Below are 22,140 nucleotides of genomic sequence, written 5' to 3'. Positions count from 1 at the left end.
CATAATTAGAAAAGAAATACACAAACATCAATCCATACTTGACTCTTAACCCTGTTTATTCCCACCCCAGAGTGTCCGGTTTGTGCACCTATCCAAACTTGACACTGTCCCAAAACAAACTTTTTGCACACTTTGAGGCCTTAAGGTAAAGGCAGCTTGTGGTGTCTGGGCACTCCAGAACTCGCACTGTGCAGCACTGTACACTTTGCGCATGTGTGTGTGTCCCTAACCCGCTTTTCAAAAGGAAGAGACAGGGTGTGTGTTGCTTGTTGAATCAGTGTCTCAGCTTGTATGTAGCCATGTAATTCACCTTCTGTGCCTTTAACCCCTGCCTTGCCTATGTACTGCTCATATTTATGCATTAAAGATTTGGACAGAAACCTGAGTTCGAGTTCTTCATCCAAATGTCTGGATTTTATTGCTTCACAGTTTCTCTCCCATACGTAGGCTTCATACCAATTTACTATCCCAGTGCAATGGACCTGTAATATTTGCTTCTAATAACATAAAGTGTCTGTCCATTAGACCTGGTAACACAAGGTCAAGGCCTGTAATATCTCTGGCGGCGGCAGCAACCTGGATCTGAACATTTGAACCACTCTCTCTGGCTGGATTTGCTATCTCATTTGCAGTGCCGTGGATATTTTTCTTTTAGTGTAGCCTGAATTACAGACTGGATTTCTGCATGGGTAAGAATTCTACCACAACCAATGGTACTGACGGCTGATTCACACATGTATGGAATTAATGGGCTCATGTAATTTGGATATAACTTTAATCCATAGTTAAGCTAAAATATGGTTTAAATGAGACCATGCAGCACTCTGGTACAAGCCAGTGAAATAATGGGTCGTTTGCTTCTCCCATGCTCCTCCTACTGTTGTGTTGCCATGAGCTAAGCCATGGGATGGCTTATCATTATGTCCAAGCCCAGGCATGTCCACATTTAAACCGCAGTTTAGTTAAACTATGATTTAAAGCACTGTACAAACCAGGCCTACAACTTGCAGGTGAATGGTTGAACTGTGCCCATTTAAAGATACTGGATCTTTAAGCAAGGATGACAAATGAGGAGGAAGATGTCTGGCTCAAGAAGCAAATCCTACTCACGAAGGCTTAGGGACAATCTTGATACCCAGGCATACATATATGAGCACAAGCTGCTCTTCTGTTAATGTAATTCAAAATAAAGGGGAGGGATATGTGTCTGTATTTACTTTAGAGCAGGCTTCCTCAAACTCGGCCCTCCAGATGTTTTGAGACTACAATTCCCATTATCCCTGACACTGGTCCTGCTAGCTAGGGATCATGGGAGTTGTAGGCCAAAAACATCTGGAGGGCCGAGTTTGAGGAAGCCTGCCTTAGAGGTATATTTCCTACAAGTGGCCCATTCACACAATCATTTTGCCTCCCCTCCCCCATTTGCTGATTCAGTAGTACCTCGGTTCTCGAATGTAATCTGTTCTGGAAGACTGTTTGAGTTCTAAAACATTTGAAAATCAAGGTGCAAAGGGCTGTCTGCAAATTCAATTGAGAAAATTGAAAAACATGCAGTGGAAGCCGTTTGACTTCCGAGGCGCATTCGAAAATGAAAGCATTTACTTCCTGGTTTTCGGCGTTCAGGTTCCAAAACGTTTGTCAACTGAGATGTTTGAGAACTGAGGTACCACTGTATACATTATAAACACATGCTGGTATGAGATATTAGGGATTGCTCCCCATTTCAGCACTTCTAGAACTTAGTAACTCAAATCAGGACAAACTTTGTTGGCGAAGGAAGCTTCTTTTTTTTATATCTCTCTCCACACAGATATTTAAAAGGAATATAACAAAGCCATTCAATTATTCATGTATGTGATACATAATTCAATACAGCATTAAAAAGTGAATGCCCAGACATCTAACTATTGGGCAATAGCACGCAGGACACCACGTGCTGTGAATGTATATAACATGCAATTTTGTGCCCTGTGTGCTGTGTTATATATTGCAGTTGCTTGCTGGCGTGCTGAAAATAAAACATTTCTAACATTGAGCTATAAAGTGTCCATCCACAGGTATGTGAGAAAAAAAATAGTTTGTACCAAAATAAGATTAATAAAATATTCAGAGGCCTAGTGGGAAAACTAGGCAGTCTACAAATGCCGCCTGAGCACTCAAAAAGCAAGTCTGATGAGTTGAAAGAGGAGTGGGATGGTTGAATGAGTGGGAGGCTCCACATGGCTGAACATCTGATGCCTGTTTGGAAGAAATCCAAGCTTCCTGCAGTTTATACTCTGAATTTACACTGCAGCAGTTGATATCTCTTTAAGACATCTGGAAACATTGACCCACTTGCTCAAGATTGCAAATAATAGACTGCAGCCACTAGCCAGTTAAAGCAAAGGCATTTTGTATGAACTGAAGTCAAAGGAAAACATGTGCTTTCTTGCATGGCTGAAAGTGCAGTTCCGGATCAGACTCACTTCATTTGGCCCTTCATTGTGTGCGCTGGGAAGAAACAAGTTCACAGGGCTATGAATGGATGCAGGACAGGCGCCTACTGCTTGACTCTTACTTGGTCTGGGCACACAATCTTAAACAAACACGCAAGTTTCATTTGTTCATAAAATATGTATCTGCTTTCTTTCCCAATAAAAGTACGGTACATCGAAAGGAAATAGACATGGACAGATTGGTAAGAATGAAAGGGTGGATCCTGTTGACAGCAATGAGTAAGTGTCACGAATAAATTGATGAAGCCGAGTACATAAATATATAAGCCAAATCCATTGATGTCATAGCTCGTGGTTCTTGTCTGTGGCTTCATTACAGTTCCAGACAGGGACTGAAGCATGCACAGTTCCCAGTGTGTGACTGTACAGAGAGCAATTAAGTAAAAGCCCTGCAAACTCACAGAATCATATAGGATCTTGCAGATCAACCTTTAGATCAGTTCAATTTTTTTTACAAGAAATTCAGGGCAATGGGCAAAACCTTTAACAATATTTTTAAATATTATGAACCCCACAAAATAAAAATAAAACTGTCAAAACAACACATACCTGAAACCATAAATGCAGGAATCTGTGCTCTGATTGTGCTTGTGGTCTGTGTTGCAGTAGGCAATTTATGAATGGATACCCTGCCCACATTTAGTTGAGTAAGACAGTATTTTATGCCTCTTCCTAATATGGCCTTTCCAACTCCCAATTTTCTCTCTTCCTCTGTAAAGCAATCTGCTCCTCTAATTTTCTTACCCAAAACATAAATAACACATTCCAGAGGTCTAGGGTATCTACCCAGTGACAAAAACAAGCACTGCAACATGTTCAACTCCCCAGAGCTTGTTGTTTTTCATAGCTAGGTAAAATATTAGCAGATTGCTGGCTTACTTGGAAGTTACCATATTTTTCGCTCTATAAGACGCACCAGACCACAAGACGCACCTAGTTTTTGGAGGAGGAAAACAAGAAAAAAAAAATTCTGAATCTCAGAAGACAGAACAGCAAGAGGGATTGCTGCGCAGTGAAAGCAGCAATCCCTCTTGCTGTTCTGGCTTCTGGGATAGCTGCGCAGCCTGCATTTGCTCCATAAGACGCACACACATTTCCCCTTACTTTTTAGGAGGGAAAAAGTGAGTCTTATAGAGCAAAAAATACGGTATTTCCTTCCTAGTGAACAGGTCAAGGATGGTTAAAAGTTGCTGGTTAATATAAATATTGGGTGATACCTAACTAAGTCACATAGTCTGTGAAGCAACAGTCTTCCAACTACCTGTACCTGCTTTAATAGCTGTCTGCACAAATATTTACCAAGGTGTGTGGTTCTCTCTTGATTGGACAGCATCAGAAAACTGGAATCATTCCTGTTAGTTACTCAGGATGGGCAGAGGCACAGATACCCACTATGCCCTTCATGTCACCAAACGGCCGATGGGAATGGCTTTCTTATTTTCCAACAGGGCTAGGAACAAGGACCTGTACCATCAAATTAAGAACATATCCTGTTAAGGTTACTAACAGTGCAATATTGTGCAGGTTCACTTGGAAGTAAATTCCCCTGTGTCCCAAGAGGCTTACTTCCTAGTAACTGTGTTTAGGATTACAGTCTAAACTACCTTTTGCCAGAAATGGAAAATTACAAGTAACTGTCATGAGTTTCACATTCAAAAGAGAGCACTGTGTCTATGAATCTCCCTACCATGAAGAACCATATGGTAAACACTTCTGAAACGGAGCTGAATTTCAAAACCCCTTTATGGTACAACAAAGGAGTATGTGTGCCATTAAAAAATATAGATAAAACTCCCACTAGGCATATCCATCCCTTTTGCAACCACAATGTTTTGGGGGTTTTGGGGGCGGGGGTGAGTGGGAGAGTTCCCAGTCATATTTTCCAAATTTATTCAGCATTTAAAAGCTTAAGAAACGCTTCTAAAATGCACATAGAATAAAAAAGGGGTTGTGTGTCAGTGCTGCATTTATCCATTGCCACACAAGTATCTCAATACTAATTCCACATCTATAATATGGAATATATATTTAAAAGTTAGGACGAGTGACAGTGCTTGGATTGTAAGATTTTATTATCCTGGTTAGAACCAAACCAATTTTCCTTTTCTAGACATGTCTGGCTTGTCAAAAGAGCAGCGTAGGTGGTTCCTTCCTAGCAGCACAGCCGCTTTGCTTGACAAAGTGAGCCTGTAAATCTATTTTCATTCGCACAGGCGCTCTATATCTAAGATGCTTAATGTGCCTGAAAGCTCTGCTCTCTAAATGACTCTCCAAGGTAGTCATTCAACACTGAACATCTCCACTCGTTTTTGAGTCCATGCAGGTGTCTGACAAGCTGAGGAGTCAGTTGCCACAAACAGACTAAAAATACAGAGTACTAGCTTAACTGGCAACATTTTGTGTGGAAAACTTTGCTGTGGATTTATTATGGTATAAGGTTTTTTCTGGACTCAAGCCCATTTCGTCAGGTGCCGTACGACATTAGTTAAGACTCTGTGGTGCCAAAGTCTTTAAGTTTTGGCTGTAGGAGAAGCTAACGCTGCTACTCCTCTGGAAACTTGCTATTTCTCCTTGCTATCCTTGAAGGTGGCTTATTTGGAAGCTCTGAAGTAGTTCAAAGATGAAAATATAAAATTTTTGACATTTGTGATATGAAAACAGCTTTACATCTTGCCGAGTTGGTCAGGTCCCAGAGTTCTGTAGAAATAAATTTATCCTTGCCTTTTTCCCTGCAGGGGAAAAAACAGCTGGAGCCCCTTCTGGTTTTTTGTAGATGCCAGAGGTGTGAGGTTTAAGCATTCTCTTCTCTTGGATTGCATCCTCTATGGCAGGACGAGGAAACAGGAAATACTGTTTTAGTTTCCTCTGGTTATATGTTGTCTGAATTATCACATCATAACTTGAGTTGTATATAATTTTATAAACTATAACTTATATAAAGACTTACTTACAAAGCCCCATGTGTCCTATCACTCTAGTCTGCAATGTATTTGACCCTGAAGTCAGCACCTACATGCAAGTGCTATGCAGGAAGGAAGAAAAAGCATCACTCTTAATCTTACAGTCCCCCAGGGAACGATTCCTATTGGGATACGCTTGTTACAGCTTCATGTTCCAGTGATAACTATTTTCAGGGAGCTGCTATCGGAAGTCAATCTTAACAGAACAATTAAAAAAAACCAAAACATTTTTGTGTTAGTACTTTAGCCAAGGGCACTATTCTTAACAGTCACTTTTGATTAGGAAGTTAGCATGCTCCAAACTTCATGGAGTCAGCACTTATTACTACATAAAATATGTTAAAAGCACTATGAAGCAATATAAGCTTAAAACCGAAAGATTACTATCAGTGGAAACAAGTGTTGAGTGGCCTTCTTTTTGAAGATTAGGACTTCACCTTCCTCATCCCTCTCCCCCCCCAGCCCCCCAGCTCCAAAATATTCTCCAGAGAATCTCCTAACCCCCTGGAGCAAAAAAATAAAAAAATGGGGGGAAGGAGCTGGAAGAAGAGGAGAGGAAGGTGGAGTTCTATTCCATGAATGGAAGTCCACTCTCCTTGTGCATGGACATTGGCTAAGGACCCAATTTCAAAACAGTTTGTCTCTAGAAACCACCGGAGGCAAGTTTAGCCCTTGGGAATTTTTTCTCTACTGCCAGGTAGACATTGCTAAGTAGGCTGTGGCAGCAGTCTCACACAGCCATGTTGTTTGCAATAATTAAAATGATAGGAACAGAGACTCAGGAAGAAGTGAGAGCTATTAAATATGAACAACCTTGGCAAGAAGTTAGAGAGAGACAATTGCTGCCCCATTTCACATGCACCTTATAGCAGATGTGCTACCTTTGAAGAGGCTGAGAATTTGCCTGCAGGCAACATTTAAACATGCAAACTTCAACCTGCATTCTGACACTGGGATTACTTCACACATTTACAAAATCTCTAGGCAGTGCAACATGAAAGCAGAATATAGCTCTTCAAGTCAGACAATCTTATATGTAGGTTTTCACCCACTGTACACCTCTTACTGTGATTAGCCACTGACAATGCATTATAGTGAGAGAAAAAACGTCATTAGATATGTACTTAAAATGTTTATATTTACCTTTTCTACGCTGATGTATTTCCTCCCACAATGTGTGTCTTCTGGATTTTATTGCTTTAGAGATTTTAAAAGAAATCTTAGTTTCTGTTTCCTCACCTTCTTGTTTCTAAGTTGGTAGCCACATTCTCTATGACAGATTTCCAGTTAAAACTGCAGTAGTTGAGATATCCCATTTGTTTTGCTGTAGTACCTCTGGTCCTCTGTGTAGGACAGGGATGGGGAACCTGTGGCCATACAGATGTTTGCTGGACTCTGGGGGCCTATCAGCCCCAGCTCCTACAGCCAGTGGTCAGAGATGATAGGAAGTACAGTCCAACATCTGGAGGACCACAGGTTCCCCATTCTTGGTGCAAGAGAATAATCATATTCAACCTATTACAAAATGTGTTGATCTCATATGCATGGTGTGAAATGTGAGTGTTTGTGCTAAAGAAGTTCCTTCATCTCTGGCATTTAAGGATGTACAAAAGGTTATAGTCAATTTCGCACTGATACGCATTATTTAATTTCGTGGACCCACGTCTGAGCAAATGTAGATTACCATACAGTAGTGATGCTCACCCAAATGCCTATGGCAGTGTCCTTTCTAAATGGCTAAATGATGCACGAAGTCTTGAGGTAGAGTGAAGTGAGCAATCGGGTCACTAAGGGAGAGGTTCAAGGAAGGGAGGGTGGAGAAGAAGGTTTTTAAAACTGATCCTGGTGTTTTAAACCATTTATTGCATCAGGCAGCCTGTGCTTGGAAGAAATTCCTGAAGGTAGCTCGTTACTGCTTTTGTCAGATAAGTCATTGTCCCATAAGCTCCACTTGGGGCACTGTCGTAGAAGAAGCAGCAGATCCCCGTGGCTAGGTCTTGTTCCAACATGACATCAGTTGCTCCAAGAGATTTCTGGAAAATACGAGGATGGGGGGAAGCAAATGTTTAAACTTGTATAGTGCAAATTAGGGTGGGGTTCTCTACTTATTTTTAAGTAGGCCTGAGACGGTGGTGGAGCAGGGAGTTTCTCAGTCAGCACCTGCAAGCAGGCAGCTTTGGGCTGCTACTATCAGCTGGGTGACTATCCAGACAAACATTCCCTATGGGGTGCCTTCCAATTCTATGATTCTAAGTGCTTGCATAGTGCTAATGGAGGGAACCCTGCACCTACTTTTTACTCCTAGTACTTAACGTTGACTTTCTGCTGCTCTTTTGTCTGAACTGTATTTTAATTATTATTTTTACATTGCTTAAATTCTACTAGAGTTTGTTGTTTAAATTATTTTCTTTTATGTGTTTTATCTGTGTTGTTTTAATTTGTGCAAGCTGCCTTGAGCGCCCGTCAGGGGAAAAGGTGGGGTATACACAACAACAACAACTGATTGCTGCTCCATACCAGTGAAATGGTATGTGACCCAGTGTTGTGCCCTCCAGATGTTGCGGCTATTACTCCTATCTACAGTAGCTAGTGGGACCAATGATCAGGCAATATGGGAATTGTAGCCCTAACCCCCCCCCCAAGGCTCCACATTGGCTACCCCTCTTCCACTGGGCACATTCTTGCTTGGCCCCAGTGTTCGAAACCCCCATCGTTCTAGCGCAATTTGCAATAGGGAATTTCATTAGTGCTAGCAGTTTCTGAGCTCTGGGCGCAGTACTGCACCTAAGATTTCAGATTAAAACTGCAGAATGGAAGGAAAAGAGGACCTTTTTCTGCCTCCCCACTTCCAGCTACTTTCTGAAGACTGGAGAAGAGACCCTCTTAAGAATATTAGGGGGGTGGGCAGGGGAAGGACTACTAGACCATGTGAAAAATGATATATTTTAGCTGCAGTTCATCAATTTTCAGCTTTGTATTCTTGTTATTAAAAAAATCATGCCTAGACCTTCTGTTGTTATGCCCATAACCTAGGTTTAAGGTGCCATTTAGCTCCTAGTTTTCATATCTCAGTTTCTAACACTACTTGGCCCTCCAGCCACCTGCCTGCTATTGCATATGTTTCCAACTCTTCATAGTCACTTGGAACTGTGTTGAGGATTTGTTGCTGGCCTTCTTATAAGAAAGTCCACCATGCATACCTGTTCCTGAAGGAAGAGGTCATTTGCTATGTGCACTATCCGGTCCACATGAATGATGCCTCCAATGCTGTTCACCTCTATGTCAGATAACAGGGTAAGTACAAGAATGGCCTCCACCAGCAGCTGCCTATATTCAGGCTGGGGTACATGGTTCAGCACCGACTCCACGTGGACAGCGAACTTGATCTCACAAGCTGTCATCTTGAAGAGAAAAAAGGGAAACAAAAAGAAAGAAGCATAAGGGGTACTGCATTCCAAGTTGGGCGCATTTTTGAAGGCAGTGAGACCTCTTATAATCCAAGCTGAATGCTGTGTAATCTCACTTAAACAAACAGCTGCGGTGCAGGAGACTTCTGTAAAAACAAAGCGGTTGGCAGATGTCACCGTCTCCTATGTACATCCTGATGAAGCGTCCAAGCTTTTAGGTGTTGTAGTTTATCCACCCACAGCACCTTAAACCCACACTCCACGCAGGCAGCAAGCTAAGGGTGCCTTTCAGTGTGGTACGTGGCTCTTGTCCAGCTGTTAGAGGAAGTGTGTATATGCATTTTGGGTGAGGTTGGCGGGCACACAGGGGCTCACACATCTGTTGTCAGAAAAGGTGTTCTAAGAGGATATGGCGATTCATGGAGTGCAGATGCAGGTACAATTGGAGGCTTGGATGCAACCACATTCACAAGGGGAAACGTTACTGCCCTCTCCTGACTTTTGACAGGCTTTCGTAGGTTCAAGGCCACTCTAGGCTACGCGTGCATGCAGGGACCCAGCGAGGCACAGAACCTTTCTGCAGTCCCAGGGTAAGGTGAGAAGGCAAAGCACTTTACACAGGAAGACTGTTTTGCAGCTGCTGACTACGTTGGAATGGTTCAGCATAGCTGTCTCAAATTACCACAACAGTGTGGGAAAGATGTACACAGTAACACCAGGTGTAAGTGGGCAGGTAGGCGAGCTGCAGATAATATAGACGTGGGAAATCACAAATATTTAAGAATAGTTCTGAAATGGCTTTGCTGGCCTTATGATTACAATCAGTTGCTGGCCTTATGCTGGAGGTAGGAATCATAATACTACATCAAAACATAATACTACAGAGAATTATTTTTTTTTAAGCCACTTGCTACCAGTGATGTGGGAGATGCGATGCTCCCCAAAGAACCACCTCGTTATTGCAAGCACAAGCCGAGCAACCTAATTTGCACTGGCAAAAATGCTCAGATGTCACATGGAATCACTTAGCCTCAGGAGATCTGGCGCTTATTACTTTTGATTCCTGTTAAGCAACAAAATTGGATGTTGCCAAGTTCTGACAGGCCTGTTAAAAGGATTCGAGTTTTTATAAATCTCTCTTGATAGTGAAGATAATTTATCATCTCCCCATAAATTACATTACACAGACAGAAAAGATGCCAGAGCACATTCTCTCTCCTAGCTGGTTCCCTCTCAAGAGGATGATTGGAGTGGAGGAGGTTAGTCAAAACATGTATACACTGAACTTTCAGTCTAGTGTTTGAGTGCCGGAAACTGGCAACAACTGTGGAGACTAGAGTACAAATCCCCAGCCATGATGCTCACTGGGTGACCATGGGTCAGTCATACATTCACACCCTAACTTCCTTTACAGGGTTCTTGTGAGGATAAAATAGACAGGGGAAAGAATTAGATACTATAAGTAAGAACAAAAAAACCTGATTTTTGTTGGCTCAAGGCAAAAAACAAAAACACTCTCCCCTCCACAACCAATAAATAAATCCAGGAATTTCCAGTCAATGCCACCAATTACAGTAATCAGCTCACACGTAAGAGCAATTTTCAGTATGATTTAAGTCCTCTTCTCACATTATGTTTGTGATATGGGAGCTTCTGCAATACAACTCCAGAACATATCATGAGACAATCCTACAAACAATTTCACAAGCATAACAACTTACTCAGACATTTATGGGAATATGTGGGAGAGTCTTCTCATGAGACTAAACCACCAGAGTGCTTTTCTAAGCCCAGTGCCATGAAGACAAACTCTAGCAGCGATCAACAGTCTATGACTGATACTTGTGAGTTGCCAACACAACAGCAACGAGACAACTCTTGTCTTCATAGGTTTGTGAGCTTCTCAGGATGATGTACAAGACTTTGCTTTCAGTAAGAAGAATGAGTACTGAAAGATGTGTCCTTTCCTGTAACTTTTGAGGATTGCCAACAAAACTTGTAGCTTCCTTGGTCCTTGGAGGAAGTGAAGGACTTGTGGAGATAATTATCTTCTGAGTAAGGTAAGGGGAAAACTTACCTTAAAACTTTGGATTCCATTAAATAATAAGATGAAAATACTTGGCACCTACACAGGAAATGTTAACCAGATTACATTGTAACCCTGGATCTATCCTCAGCTGCACTGAGGATAGTACCAACATAAGATACCATATTATTGGGCATAGCTAAATTAAACTACAGCCAGAGATTATTCTTCCAAAACGGCTGCTACCAATGGAAGCTTCCAAAGTTTCCTCCATCCGCCTGACCATAAACAGATCCTTCTAGGAAACACAAAGTTTAACTTTGATGAACTCAAGTTTGCAAAGGAGGCCTCAAAAACAAATCCAAAAGCTAATTCAAAGCATTTACTGAAAGGACCTCAGAGTAAGTTGTCACTGTCTGGAAAATTACAAATGCAGAATTTAAGTCTAGCATAGGAGAATTCACTAAATGAATTTTGAACAGGACAGGATGGCCTGAAGGCTCTTGTCTCCTTGGTGTCAATTGAAAGCTTATCCTGTCAGTGATCGAGAGGATGCACCAATCACAGAAATAACCACTGCCCTGGCACCACTGGTTTGTTTCCATTAAAAAAATAAAATCCCCTGAACAGCCAGGTGGTTCTAATGCTCTGGAAGCCAATAACCCCATTTCCATCTTCCATGCAACAAAAACTGGAAAAATAGACCTTGCCTCTAAAATTAGAATGCCCCATTAAGCAGTAATTATGAGCACTTGGCAAGTACAGAGCTGATAACGCACTCGGTGCCTATTGCTAATAATAGATTCCTCCCCCCCCCCCAGCCCCTTTCCATTGTACTCTGGAAACAGCACATAGAGGGAACCAGTGCCAAAAGGGCTATTTGATACTATGCCACACAAAAAACGAGCTGTCGCTTTGAACAAGGACCCAGCGTTAGTTTTTGTTCTAAATACCCACATGTAAGAAATCCTACTGTAACTGTCATTAATGTTTAAAAAGGCACTGTTTCCATCAGTTCCCTTTTACAAATTGCAACCCCTTCCGTGCTTTTCTGGAGCCTGCCTTGGTGAAGAGTGCAGGGGAAATTGGTGGAGATTGCTTCCCTTCCCTTGTGAGAGTGGGTGCTTCAAGAATATCAAAAGCTGTTCTATGCAGCATTGTATATCCTCCATGATAAATTAGTCAACATTTGAGAAGATGAACATTTGCAGCGATGATCCCTCATATTGAACTCTGAAGACCAATTGTTTTTCAGGAATGGTAGAGGCCTGTAAGACAACAACCCTGGAACCCAAAGTAGGCAATAAAAGCTCTTCAAAATCAATGGGTATTAGCTGGATTCAAAGCAAGATTATTATTTTTCACCTTGCAAGGCAAGATGAAATGCAGAATGTTCTGTAATGTGAGCTGCAAACCCCTAGGAAGCTAATTAAGAAAAGAAATATGTTTGGTCACGATGTGCAAACGAAGGCTGCAACCTTAGGCATACGTATGTGGGAGTAAGAATTTCAAAGTAAACATGCAGGATTAGAATAGGATTGTAAGATTTTTTTATTCATAACACATCATTATTTTCTGCCCAAAGAAGAGTGTTATGTGACTCTATAAAAGGCTTGCATTTTCTAAAATTAGCCCAAATAAAAAGGCTCCGTCTCATTAAATCTACATTTAGTCCATCCATGGTTAAAGTCAATGACAACATGGATTATAATGGCTCAGATATGCCCTCTTCCTCTTGCCCCAACAGCTTCCTTCCAGTGTATCTCATTCTGGGCAACATAGACAGGAACGATTCCAAATGTTAATGTCTTCAAAGAAGTGGCATTATAGTTCAAGCATACCTGGAACCGTATACATTTCTGACCTGTTCTCCTAATACAAGAAAAACATGATGGCTAGCTTTAAGATAGAGATGTGAAAGCCTGGGGAAAAGTGTAAAATTTGGGGAAGAAAATGCGCCCCATTTTTACACACACACAGTTTTTAAAAGAAAAATAATGCGGGAATTTTAAAAAACCTCCCCCCCCCCAATCTTACCACCCCACCCCCAGTCATCAATCTCTACTGTGAGTTAATTATTTGCACTCAGGAGCATTTTATTTGCAATGTTGCACAACAGGCTAATATTGAACAGACATGGCTGAGCATACGTACAATATTTAACCTTATATTGAACTAAGCTGCAACTCTTTGTACTAAGGAATTATGTTAAAACTTAAGAGCTTCTTCAAGTCTTACCTCTCTTGTCGTTGAAGAAGGAAGGACATAGCCATCAATGGAGAGACCGTGACACTGCAATGTATATGAACATTTCAATATTAAAACATGATAAATAGTAAGAATTAAATGAATCAACATTTAAGGAAATTATGTGGATTTGCTGGAAGGTGGTTGGCTTTTAAACAAGTTCTTCCGGGAATTGTTTTTATGATATATGGCAGGTTTTAAAAATAAACAAACCAGCAACTGTAAAATTATTTCAGTACCTCTGCCAAAGAAAAGGTTATCATTCTATAGTAAGAACAGATGACGGTCTAATTATGCTACTCTCCAAAAAACATCCTTCACCAGCACGGAATTACTTGTGTGAGATCAAAATACAGGATAAATCTGGCTGCAAATTAGTCATGAATGTGGAACACTTGCAGGAAATTCAGAGGTATGGATTCAGAAATGTAATTATGCTTATTCTGGTGCAGTGACTCAAGGACACGTGGAGCTTCACGTGTGACGTGTGATACAGAAGGCTAATAAACTCCTAACTAGCCACATTTTTGCTTTGGAAACAAAGTTTATCTGCTCCTTAGTGGCCTCATCAAATTTGTAATCAAAGGGTGATAAAAAGTGGACATTTGGAGAGAGTAACAAGCAACAAACAACAGGGGGATCTAGATGGAATTGTTGCTTGTAAGGGGAAATGAGGCAGCATATTGTCTTTTATGGTTCAAATTGTAAGCATAGAATAGTAGATTCAGTTGATTCTATTAATTAATCAAAGCAATTTTATATTGAATTGAGCCTGGGCAGTTTAATTTCTAGGCAGAAAATGATTCATGTCATTTCATTTGGTACACTATGGTGCCATTCCGGAAAACGTTAATGTTTCTTTTTAGGCAAGCGTTGAATTGTAAGACACGTCAGCCCTGCTCATAGTCCTGTCTCTGCTATGGAGTCTTTTCAGTCACAATGTTTCATTGAGTTTTGAGTATTACTGGTGCTCTCTTTAATAGCATTATTGTATTCTGCTGCTTTTAGAGTTTTAATTCTGCTTTTAGTCATATTCTTACTTTTTATATTGGACAGTCTTCCCACCATGCTCTTCTTTCAGAAAGTCACCCCTGACTACTTTAGCTCTGGAGAAACATGTTGGGCAATTTTGCTCTGTGAGTTCTGGAAGGATTTTTTAGCTACAAAATGGGTCTCCCCCTCCCCTTCTTTCCCCCACGCACCTCCTAAATCCCTTCTCCCAATGCTCAGGAGCAGATTTGAGGAGAATGCAGGGTGCATATGAGGAAGGAAGGAGGTGAACTCTGCTGCACAAATGGAAATCCTTGCACTATAGGAACAAGCGTGTTGGTCTACCACTCACTGTTATTTCAGAATATTTGAACGGAACACCTATGAGCTAGAAATTCAATAACTTTCTAGATACAATAAATTTCTAGATATAATCCAAAGCAACACAGTGTACTCTAAAAGTTAACCTAATCAGACAACGCATGGCATTTCCCTCCCCCTTCTGTTGCTTCCAAACATACCTTTTGAAGGATCTTCCACACTTTAGGATAGAAACCCACAGGGACTCTGTTAATGGCACCATCCAGCCTCCTCCTGCGAAGCCACTGCCCTTGTCGGTCACCCCAACTGATACAGTGCCCACCAGACCCTGTCAATGATGATGTACTAGTAGGAGACGATGGGCTACTGCATCTCTGAAAAAAGGACAAAATTTCACCAAAAATGTCAGAAGCTCCATTTCAATCCCCACTGGAGAAAGACTGATTAAGGTAAAGGGTTGCAAGCTGCGCACCTGTCCTTCAGCAGGTTACTGCTTATTATACATAACAATTTCGCTATATATATTGGTGTGGGTAGCCAATCCCTACAATAAGAGAGCAGATTGTTTTCCAACAGAAGCAGCACAACCCTGTCTATGTTCTATCAGAAGCAAGACCCATCAAACTTTATTCAATGGATCTTACTCCCTAGTGTATTCAAGATTAGAGCCTAGGTCATTTGCACAACTTCCAAAATTCTTTATTCCAGAGATGTCATAAAAGTCTTAATGGGGTTCTTTCTGCCTTAGGGGGTCCCAGTGAGCAAAGGTGATGGAGCTCCTTAACCTTGCATAGTAGAGGCAGTTGAGATGCCTGCAGTTTTCTCACAAGCTACACCAGCTGAAAAAGTCTCTTCTACACAAGTAGAAGCCATGAATCCAACGTGGATAATTGTGACAGTCATTTGTGACATATAGCTTACATAGCTATTCTCAACCAGAATACTTCATGAAGATTTCATTGCATTGGTACAGCTCACTTTTGCCCCAGATACTTTTCAAAGGCCAGCCAATTTGAAATCTATAAACACCATGTGATAGACATCCCACAGGAAAGTCAGATGTGTGTGTTTGCTTTAAAACTGTTTTATTGGTCTATTTCCATTAAATGTATGTTAAAGAAATTTCCCCCTTTGCTTTATTAATGTCCATTTGCAATGCAGAGGTTCTGGATATTGAATGAGTCAGGCTGTAACCCATTCAGCAGAGCTGACATTAATCACACCATGGTTCAGTGGAAATGTCAATGCTTGGGCAATTAGTGTATCTGTACTGTGGTGGTTTTGTCACCTGTACCCACAATGATAAGATCCCTTCCGCTAATAAATCACTACAAATGACTTGTGGGTCCTGATAGCTAGCCTGCAAAGTGTATAAAGCACCATAGTGTATAAACTGCAAAGTGTATAAAGTAGCATAGTTCTTCACACAGCCATTTACCAGGGGGAAGCAGGAGTGTTATAGTGTCAAAATAAATGGACAAGAGCACATTCTTAAGTAGCTTCCCTTAGCCCTAACAAATCCTTAAAATGTGTTATCAATTTCTCTTCAAGGCTTTGTAACTGAAAATAGGTTTGTTGGGGTAGGCTTCAGATAGCTGAAAAAGGTACTGGCGGGTTTCAACCACCAAATGATAAAGCAGAACCTATATTGCTTGGTGATGGGAGTCTAAACTGACTCCTCACCTTCAGGCATCTCTGCTCCTCAACTGGACTGCCATAAGCCACTGTTGTTCTTGGCTGCCTCTTAGTAGCTACTCTTGTCTGCTTCAGTACTAGGTGTGTTGGCCTATACATTTTTTTTCAGCCCTTTAGTCTTCCAGAGACGCCCCTCAGGCTTTTCTTGAGATTGGTTCCTGCCTGAAAATGTGTCCTGTCAAGTCACTTTTGGGGGGGGAAGGAGTGTTGTGGAAAAATAGAGAAAAAATGTCTTCCTCTCCCGTAAGATCAGAACTCAGGATTACCCGGTAAAATTAATGGGTGGAAGATGCGGAACAGACCCAATAAGGTATTTGTTTGCACAGCACACAATTAACCATATGGAATCTGATGATATGGAATGTGGCTTTGAATGACCATAGACTTGGATAGCTTTTTAATCATGGATCAACAAAATGCCTGGACAACAGTTCCATCAATGGGTATTTGCCTTGATGGTTAAATGGTAAACACCAGGTTCAGGACCAAGAACGCCTCTGAATACCAGTTGCTGAGAGGCACATGGCAAGGAAGAGCTGCTGCCTTCATACTCTAATGTGGGCTTCCCAGATGCAGCTGGCCGCTCACTCAAAACAAGATGCTAGACTAGCCAGCCTCCTGATTGGATCCATCAGGGCTTTTCTTATGCTCAGTATGGGATTCACAGTTACATTTCCCTTTTGCAACATCTACATTTAATTGCTTTAATTGGACATTTCATTCATAGGTTTATCAACACACTGGACACAAAGCTACAAACAAATGAATATACTGACAATGTAAGGACATGGAATAATTCTATAGGGTTGTATCCAACAGTGTCTTTCAGCTGACAGTAAGCTGACAGGGAAATTGCTGAAAATGGCTTGCTTTCCTGTTCTGCTGACAGAAGCATTGCCATCACCTAAGCAATGATGTTGGATACAACCCATAGTCTTTTAATAAAGCAATGTTTGTGGTTTGTGTGTGTGTATGTATGCATATATGTACATATATACAGTGGTGTCTCGCAAGACGAACGCCTTGCAAAACGAAAAACTCGCAAGACGAAAGAGTTTTCCGTTTTGGAGGTGCTTCGCAAAACGAATTTCCCTATGGGCTTGCTTCGCAAGAAGAAAGCCCATAGGGAAATCTCCGCCGGCCTTCAGAAGAGGTCCTGGATCTCTTCTGAAGGCCGGCGGGGGGCAAAAGTCTTTGCTCCCCCCGCCTGCCTTCCCGGGACAGCGGAGACTTCTCCGCTGTCCCGGGCGATCTGAAAATGCTGGGGGTGGCAGCGGACGCTGCGCTGCCGCCTGCCAGCATTTTAAAAGCCCCCGGGACAGCGGAGACTTCTCCGCTGTCCCGGGCGATCTGAAAATGCTGGGGGTGGCAGCGAACGCTGCGCCGCCGCCCCCCAGCATTTTAAAAGCCCCTGGGACAGCGGAGACTTCTCCGCTGCCCTGGGGCGATCTGAAAATGCTGGCGGGCGGCAGCGAACACTGCGCTGCCGCCCGCCAGCATTTTAAAAGCCCCCGGGACAACGGAGAAGTCTCCGCTGTCCTGGGGGCTTTTAAAATGCTGGCAGTCGGGAGGAAAGCCCTCCTGTCCCCGGAGCTTGCGGGGTGGGAGGTGGGGAGAAGGGCTTTTCTTCCCACCGCCAGCCTTCAGAACAGCCTTCTGAAGGCTGGCGGTGGGAAGAAAAGCCCTTGTCCCCCCCCCCCCAGCCTTCAGAAGAGGTCGGGGGACAGACTGTCCCCGGACCTGGTCTGAAGGCGGTTTCCATAGGAACGCATTGATTGATTTTCAATGCATTCCTATGGGAAACCGTGCTTCGCAAGACGAAAAACTCGCAAGAAGAAAAAACTTGCGGAACGAATTAATTTTGTCTTGCGAGGCACCACTGTATGTACAGTAGCACCTTGGCTTACGTTACCTGAGGGTAACGTAAACTTCAGGTTGCGAAAGCGGCAAACCTGGAAGTGTTTCACTGTGTACGTATGCGCAGAAGGGGTCCCTCCAGTTGCAGAAACCTCAGGATCTGACTGGAGCTCTGGAACGGATCCCGTCTGCAACCGGAGGTACCACTGTATATATATGTATACACACATACACACAGCCACAATTTTAAATATAAAATACATGTTTATAAATTTTTGTATGCCTTATATTGTAAAAGACAACTGAAAAAACCAAGTTCTGTCATAAATGAGAGACAAAAGCGAAGTAAACTTAGACATGTTTCTGTCCCTACAAAGAGGAAGTGATTTTAAGTTACTGAATGATAGATTACCATGGACCTGGAAGAATGCATGCTGCTGGATGTGGAATGGCCCCCATAGAAGAACTACAAAATAAATGAAAAAGAAAGGGGGGGGGGAAATGAGTAAAAACAACACCACGTGGAAAACAAACGAAATGATATAGGTATGAGCAGCAAGCTATAAATGTCCCCATGCTTTCATGTGTTGAAATCTGCAATGAAGGTCATTGCTGTAACTTTCCTGGCATCAAAGAAAACAACGATAATTTGCACCAGTCCCCCATCTGTGCCTAAATAAGAAACCATCTAGACAGTAGTTTGGGGAAGTGTCAGATTTTGCACCCAGTGTTGTTACTTGAAATGCTGACCTTCAGATAGCAGCAACAATGAGGTAAGAGGAGCTTTTCCAATACATGAAGCATGTTTGAGCTATTGTTAAGATTACATTTCCTATGCAATGAGCGCCATTGCACCAGCCCCATTCCATGCAGCTGCATGCAAGCAAGATGCCAAACAAACTAAGCAATGGAAAGCAAAGCAACCAATACACCATCCCAGTATCAAGAACAATGTTTCTGAACTGCTTTCCTTTTAGCTTTAATCATGATGTCTTGGATTAGCTTTGAAATTGACCAAATGGTCAAAAATGCAGGAGAATATATTCTAGCTTTTGAGTACTAAATCAGGTAGAACTCTGAAACTATGGTGGTGTGCTCCTGTTCAGGGTTCCAGCCAGACAGCTATGCCCTTTCCCATGATACTCCATTCCATTCCTCGTCTATTTTCTATTTAACGTATGCACACACGCACACACAGAGTCAATAGTCTGTGCCCACATAGCATGCTCACAACTGTTTGAGATGGCTCCCCCACATACTTAAGATTTTTTCCATAAACCTTTGTGTTTTCCCAAAGCCTGCCGATTCCTCCCTCTTGTGTTTGGATGGTACCATTTTGGCTATGTAAAGATCCACACTTAACAGAACAGGGCACAAAATAACTCCATCTATCAAGGTGGCATTTACAAGATCATGTGTACACACCATGCTTCATTTTACAGTCTCCATTTTGGTAGCCATGAGTTGGAAAACCCAGGAGGTGCCCTCTTGCCCTTCTCCATAATTCAGCAAATGCTTTTCAGCATGCATTTCAAACAGCCACAGACAGTGGCAATTTCCCTTTATGTTTCAAGAACAAGGCTTAGTTAAAGTAAGGATGTCCTCTCTATCTTTGTGGCCTATGTCCACTTTGCCAGGATGCTGAGTACAACTGCAGCAACACCTGAATAGTGCAGTGGCCAAAATGCTGAGCTTTGATGTGGGGGGAAGCCCCTGTTCAAATCCCCACTGAGCTACAAAGGCCACCAGATGACCTTTCACTTAATGGGGCTCACAGGAGTATTGTGACACTAAAACACTGCTCTGAGTCCCTTGGAGGAAAGACAAGAACCAAATCAAATAAATAGCCACAGCTTAATCTATGGCTCAGCTGCCTGCCCTATGAAGAAGACAATGGAGGATTTGTTGCTAGGCAAACATAGGCTAAGCCCTTAAAAATATCCAGAGACGCAAGTCATTTGGGTTTAGAGAAATGCCAGGATGAAGGGCTGTTGGGTACTTCTAGGTTGGTGCGTAGCCTTATACAGCTTAACAAGAATCCATGTTGGTATTCAATCCCTTATGTGATTAAAACACTCAAATATAATTTAGATTATTCTGGGATTCTGGACCATTCACTACCTCTTTAAAAGAGGAGACAATGCAATACATAAATAAATTCGCTGTTAGGTTTCTAAGCCTAGCTATCTATATAAATATACCCAAATTTAATGAGTTTTGAATGTTTCTATATTTGCAACCACACCCCTCTGAGAAATTCTATAGTGCAATGCATCTATTATGACATTGTATTAATGCTGACCTCTAGTGGGCACTTGAATATACAAAAAGAAAGACACATAATGTGCAGCCTGAATGCAATGAGCTGAAGGTATAGAGTTGCAAAGGCATAACAGTTTCAGAGCAAAGTTAATTTAACACACAGGCTTTCTATACAAACATATAAAATGCTTCAAGGCTTGGCTGGGGCAAATCTAAGATATAGCAATGCCTAAGTGAATAAAACATGCCTTACAGCACAATCTTGCACATGTTTAGGCTCTGCCACTAGCATAGTGATGGAGCACATGCAGACAGTCTCATGTTCAAGTCCTGACATTTCTTGGTAGGGTTGGGAAAGAGCCTTGAAGACCCACTAGTGTAGAGAACTAGGGTGACCCATGGTCTTGCTCAGTAGAAGGCAGTCTTCCTATATCTCACTGTGTTTAATGGGCCTTACTCCATAGTGCACATCTTTAGAACACCTCCATAAACTCTTAGGATAACTTTTCTTGCCTGTCAGTTTCCCCCAATGTTGTAAACACTTACAGATCAGCACAGAAGTAGTCAAAAATCCTGGCAAGCACATAGTAACTATGGGCTATTTGGTACATTTGAACCCAAGTTTGACACTGAGTGAACATGCAGTACAACTGTCATGAATCCTGGCTCTCTGTTCACTGTTTTAAAGCACGTTACAGCCATACCACATATTACAAGGGCTTTTTTTCAGCTGGAACTCAGTTCCTGCACCTTTCAAGTGGGCGCCATTGCCATTGAGAGAGAACGAGGGAGGTGTTCATGGTGAGTTCCAGCACTTCTTCTAGAAAAATAGCACTGCGTATTACACTTTCTAAGCGAGCGCTTAAAAACAAAAAGTGTGACACGGCCCCAAGGATGTCACTGCTATGTTAAGATGGTGATGCTATGGTAGTGTTTTGTTTTTGCTTTCTGGGGGTTTGGGGGGAGCTACACATGATTATTGATTCAGGATAGCAGTCTTGCTTTAGTAACCTTGGAAACCACCCTGGAATTCATGCTACGGAGAGAGTGAGCCAACAGATCTTTCACACAAGCACATTAGTCATTTTCAACTTGACGGTTTAAATATGTGTTCTAACGCCTATCCGTGCACTCGTCTCAAAATGCATATATGCACTTCCAGCATGCAAATTTAGCCACTTGATATGCACACACGTGTCACTTTCATTTCACCTGTTCGCTACTACTTAGCCTCCAATGTCTCTAGAATGAAAAACGAAACAAAAAAAAAACTGTAAATGGTGAAAGCAGATGCTGCAAACAAGCAACACAAGCAGACACTAAATAACGTGAAATGTTTTTGCTGCTCAATACCGGCAATTAAGGTCTCATATGGATGAAACATGTGAGCTACTACCTCCCAACTAAGTTATAAAATCACCACTAGTGCCTTCCTTTTTCAAATGATTTGTAAGAAATATGAGATGGGGCGGGCTGGGCTTTATGTGTATTTTAAGGATGGAGGACTTGACAAGTGTCTTTTGAACATGCCTCAAATGCATTAAGTGACAGGCCATCCTTCCTTCCCCTTCTCTTTCCTTTCTTATTCAAGCTCACGGTGCTGCACGTGGTTCTCTAATTCCCCATGTGATCCTCACAACACCCCTCAGGAACAGGTGATTGGCCATTCCCTGCTATTATTATTATTATTATTATTATTATTATTATTATTATTATTATTATTAGAGTGGCTTTCTAGCAGTCATGACAGGCTGAAATATCTTGGGTTGGCTGTGGAAGCTCTTGCACAGCCCCTTTGGACCCTAGCAGGATATGATCTCAGATGAAGCAGAGGTAGATCAAAGTGAGTGGTTCGCTGTAGCCACCAGAGAGAAACGAGC

At 42.0% G+C, this 22,140-nt stretch overlaps 1 protein-coding gene across 4 annotated transcripts in view; it reads right to left on the bottom strand.

The window, feature by feature from the left end:
* Positions 1-7,295: 7,295 nt before the first annotated feature.
* The window catches only part of PHKA2 (phosphorylase kinase regulatory subunit alpha 2), a 56,275-nt gene continuing 41,430 nt past the window's right edge, over positions 7,296-22,140 (bottom strand). For 2 of the 4 annotated variants that reach the window (XM_053387100.1, XM_053387103.1), the window contains 6 exons: positions 21,473-21,502; positions 18,411-18,464; positions 14,647-14,820; positions 13,127-13,180; positions 8,656-8,856; positions 7,296-7,488 (listed from right to left, as the gene is read on the bottom strand). In XM_053387100.1, coding sequence (XP_053243075.1) covers positions 7,315-7,488; positions 8,656-8,856; positions 13,127-13,180; positions 14,647-14,820; positions 18,411-18,464; positions 21,473-21,502 — 687 coding nt within the window. In that variant the 3' untranslated portion in view covers positions 7,296-7,314. The remainder of the gene's footprint in view (positions 7,489-8,655; positions 8,857-13,126; positions 13,181-14,646; positions 14,821-18,410; positions 18,465-21,472; positions 21,503-22,140) is intronic. The other 2 variants (XM_053387101.1, XM_053387102.1) reach the window with 2 other exon arrangements.

This window comes from Podarcis raffonei, chromosome 4, assembly GCF_027172205.1.
Source record: "Podarcis raffonei isolate rPodRaf1 chromosome 4, rPodRaf1.pri, whole genome shotgun sequence".
Classification (NCBI taxonomy): domain Eukaryota; kingdom Metazoa; phylum Chordata; class Lepidosauria; order Squamata; family Lacertidae; genus Podarcis; species Podarcis raffonei.
This window is presented reverse-complemented; position numbering and strand designations above follow the sequence as displayed.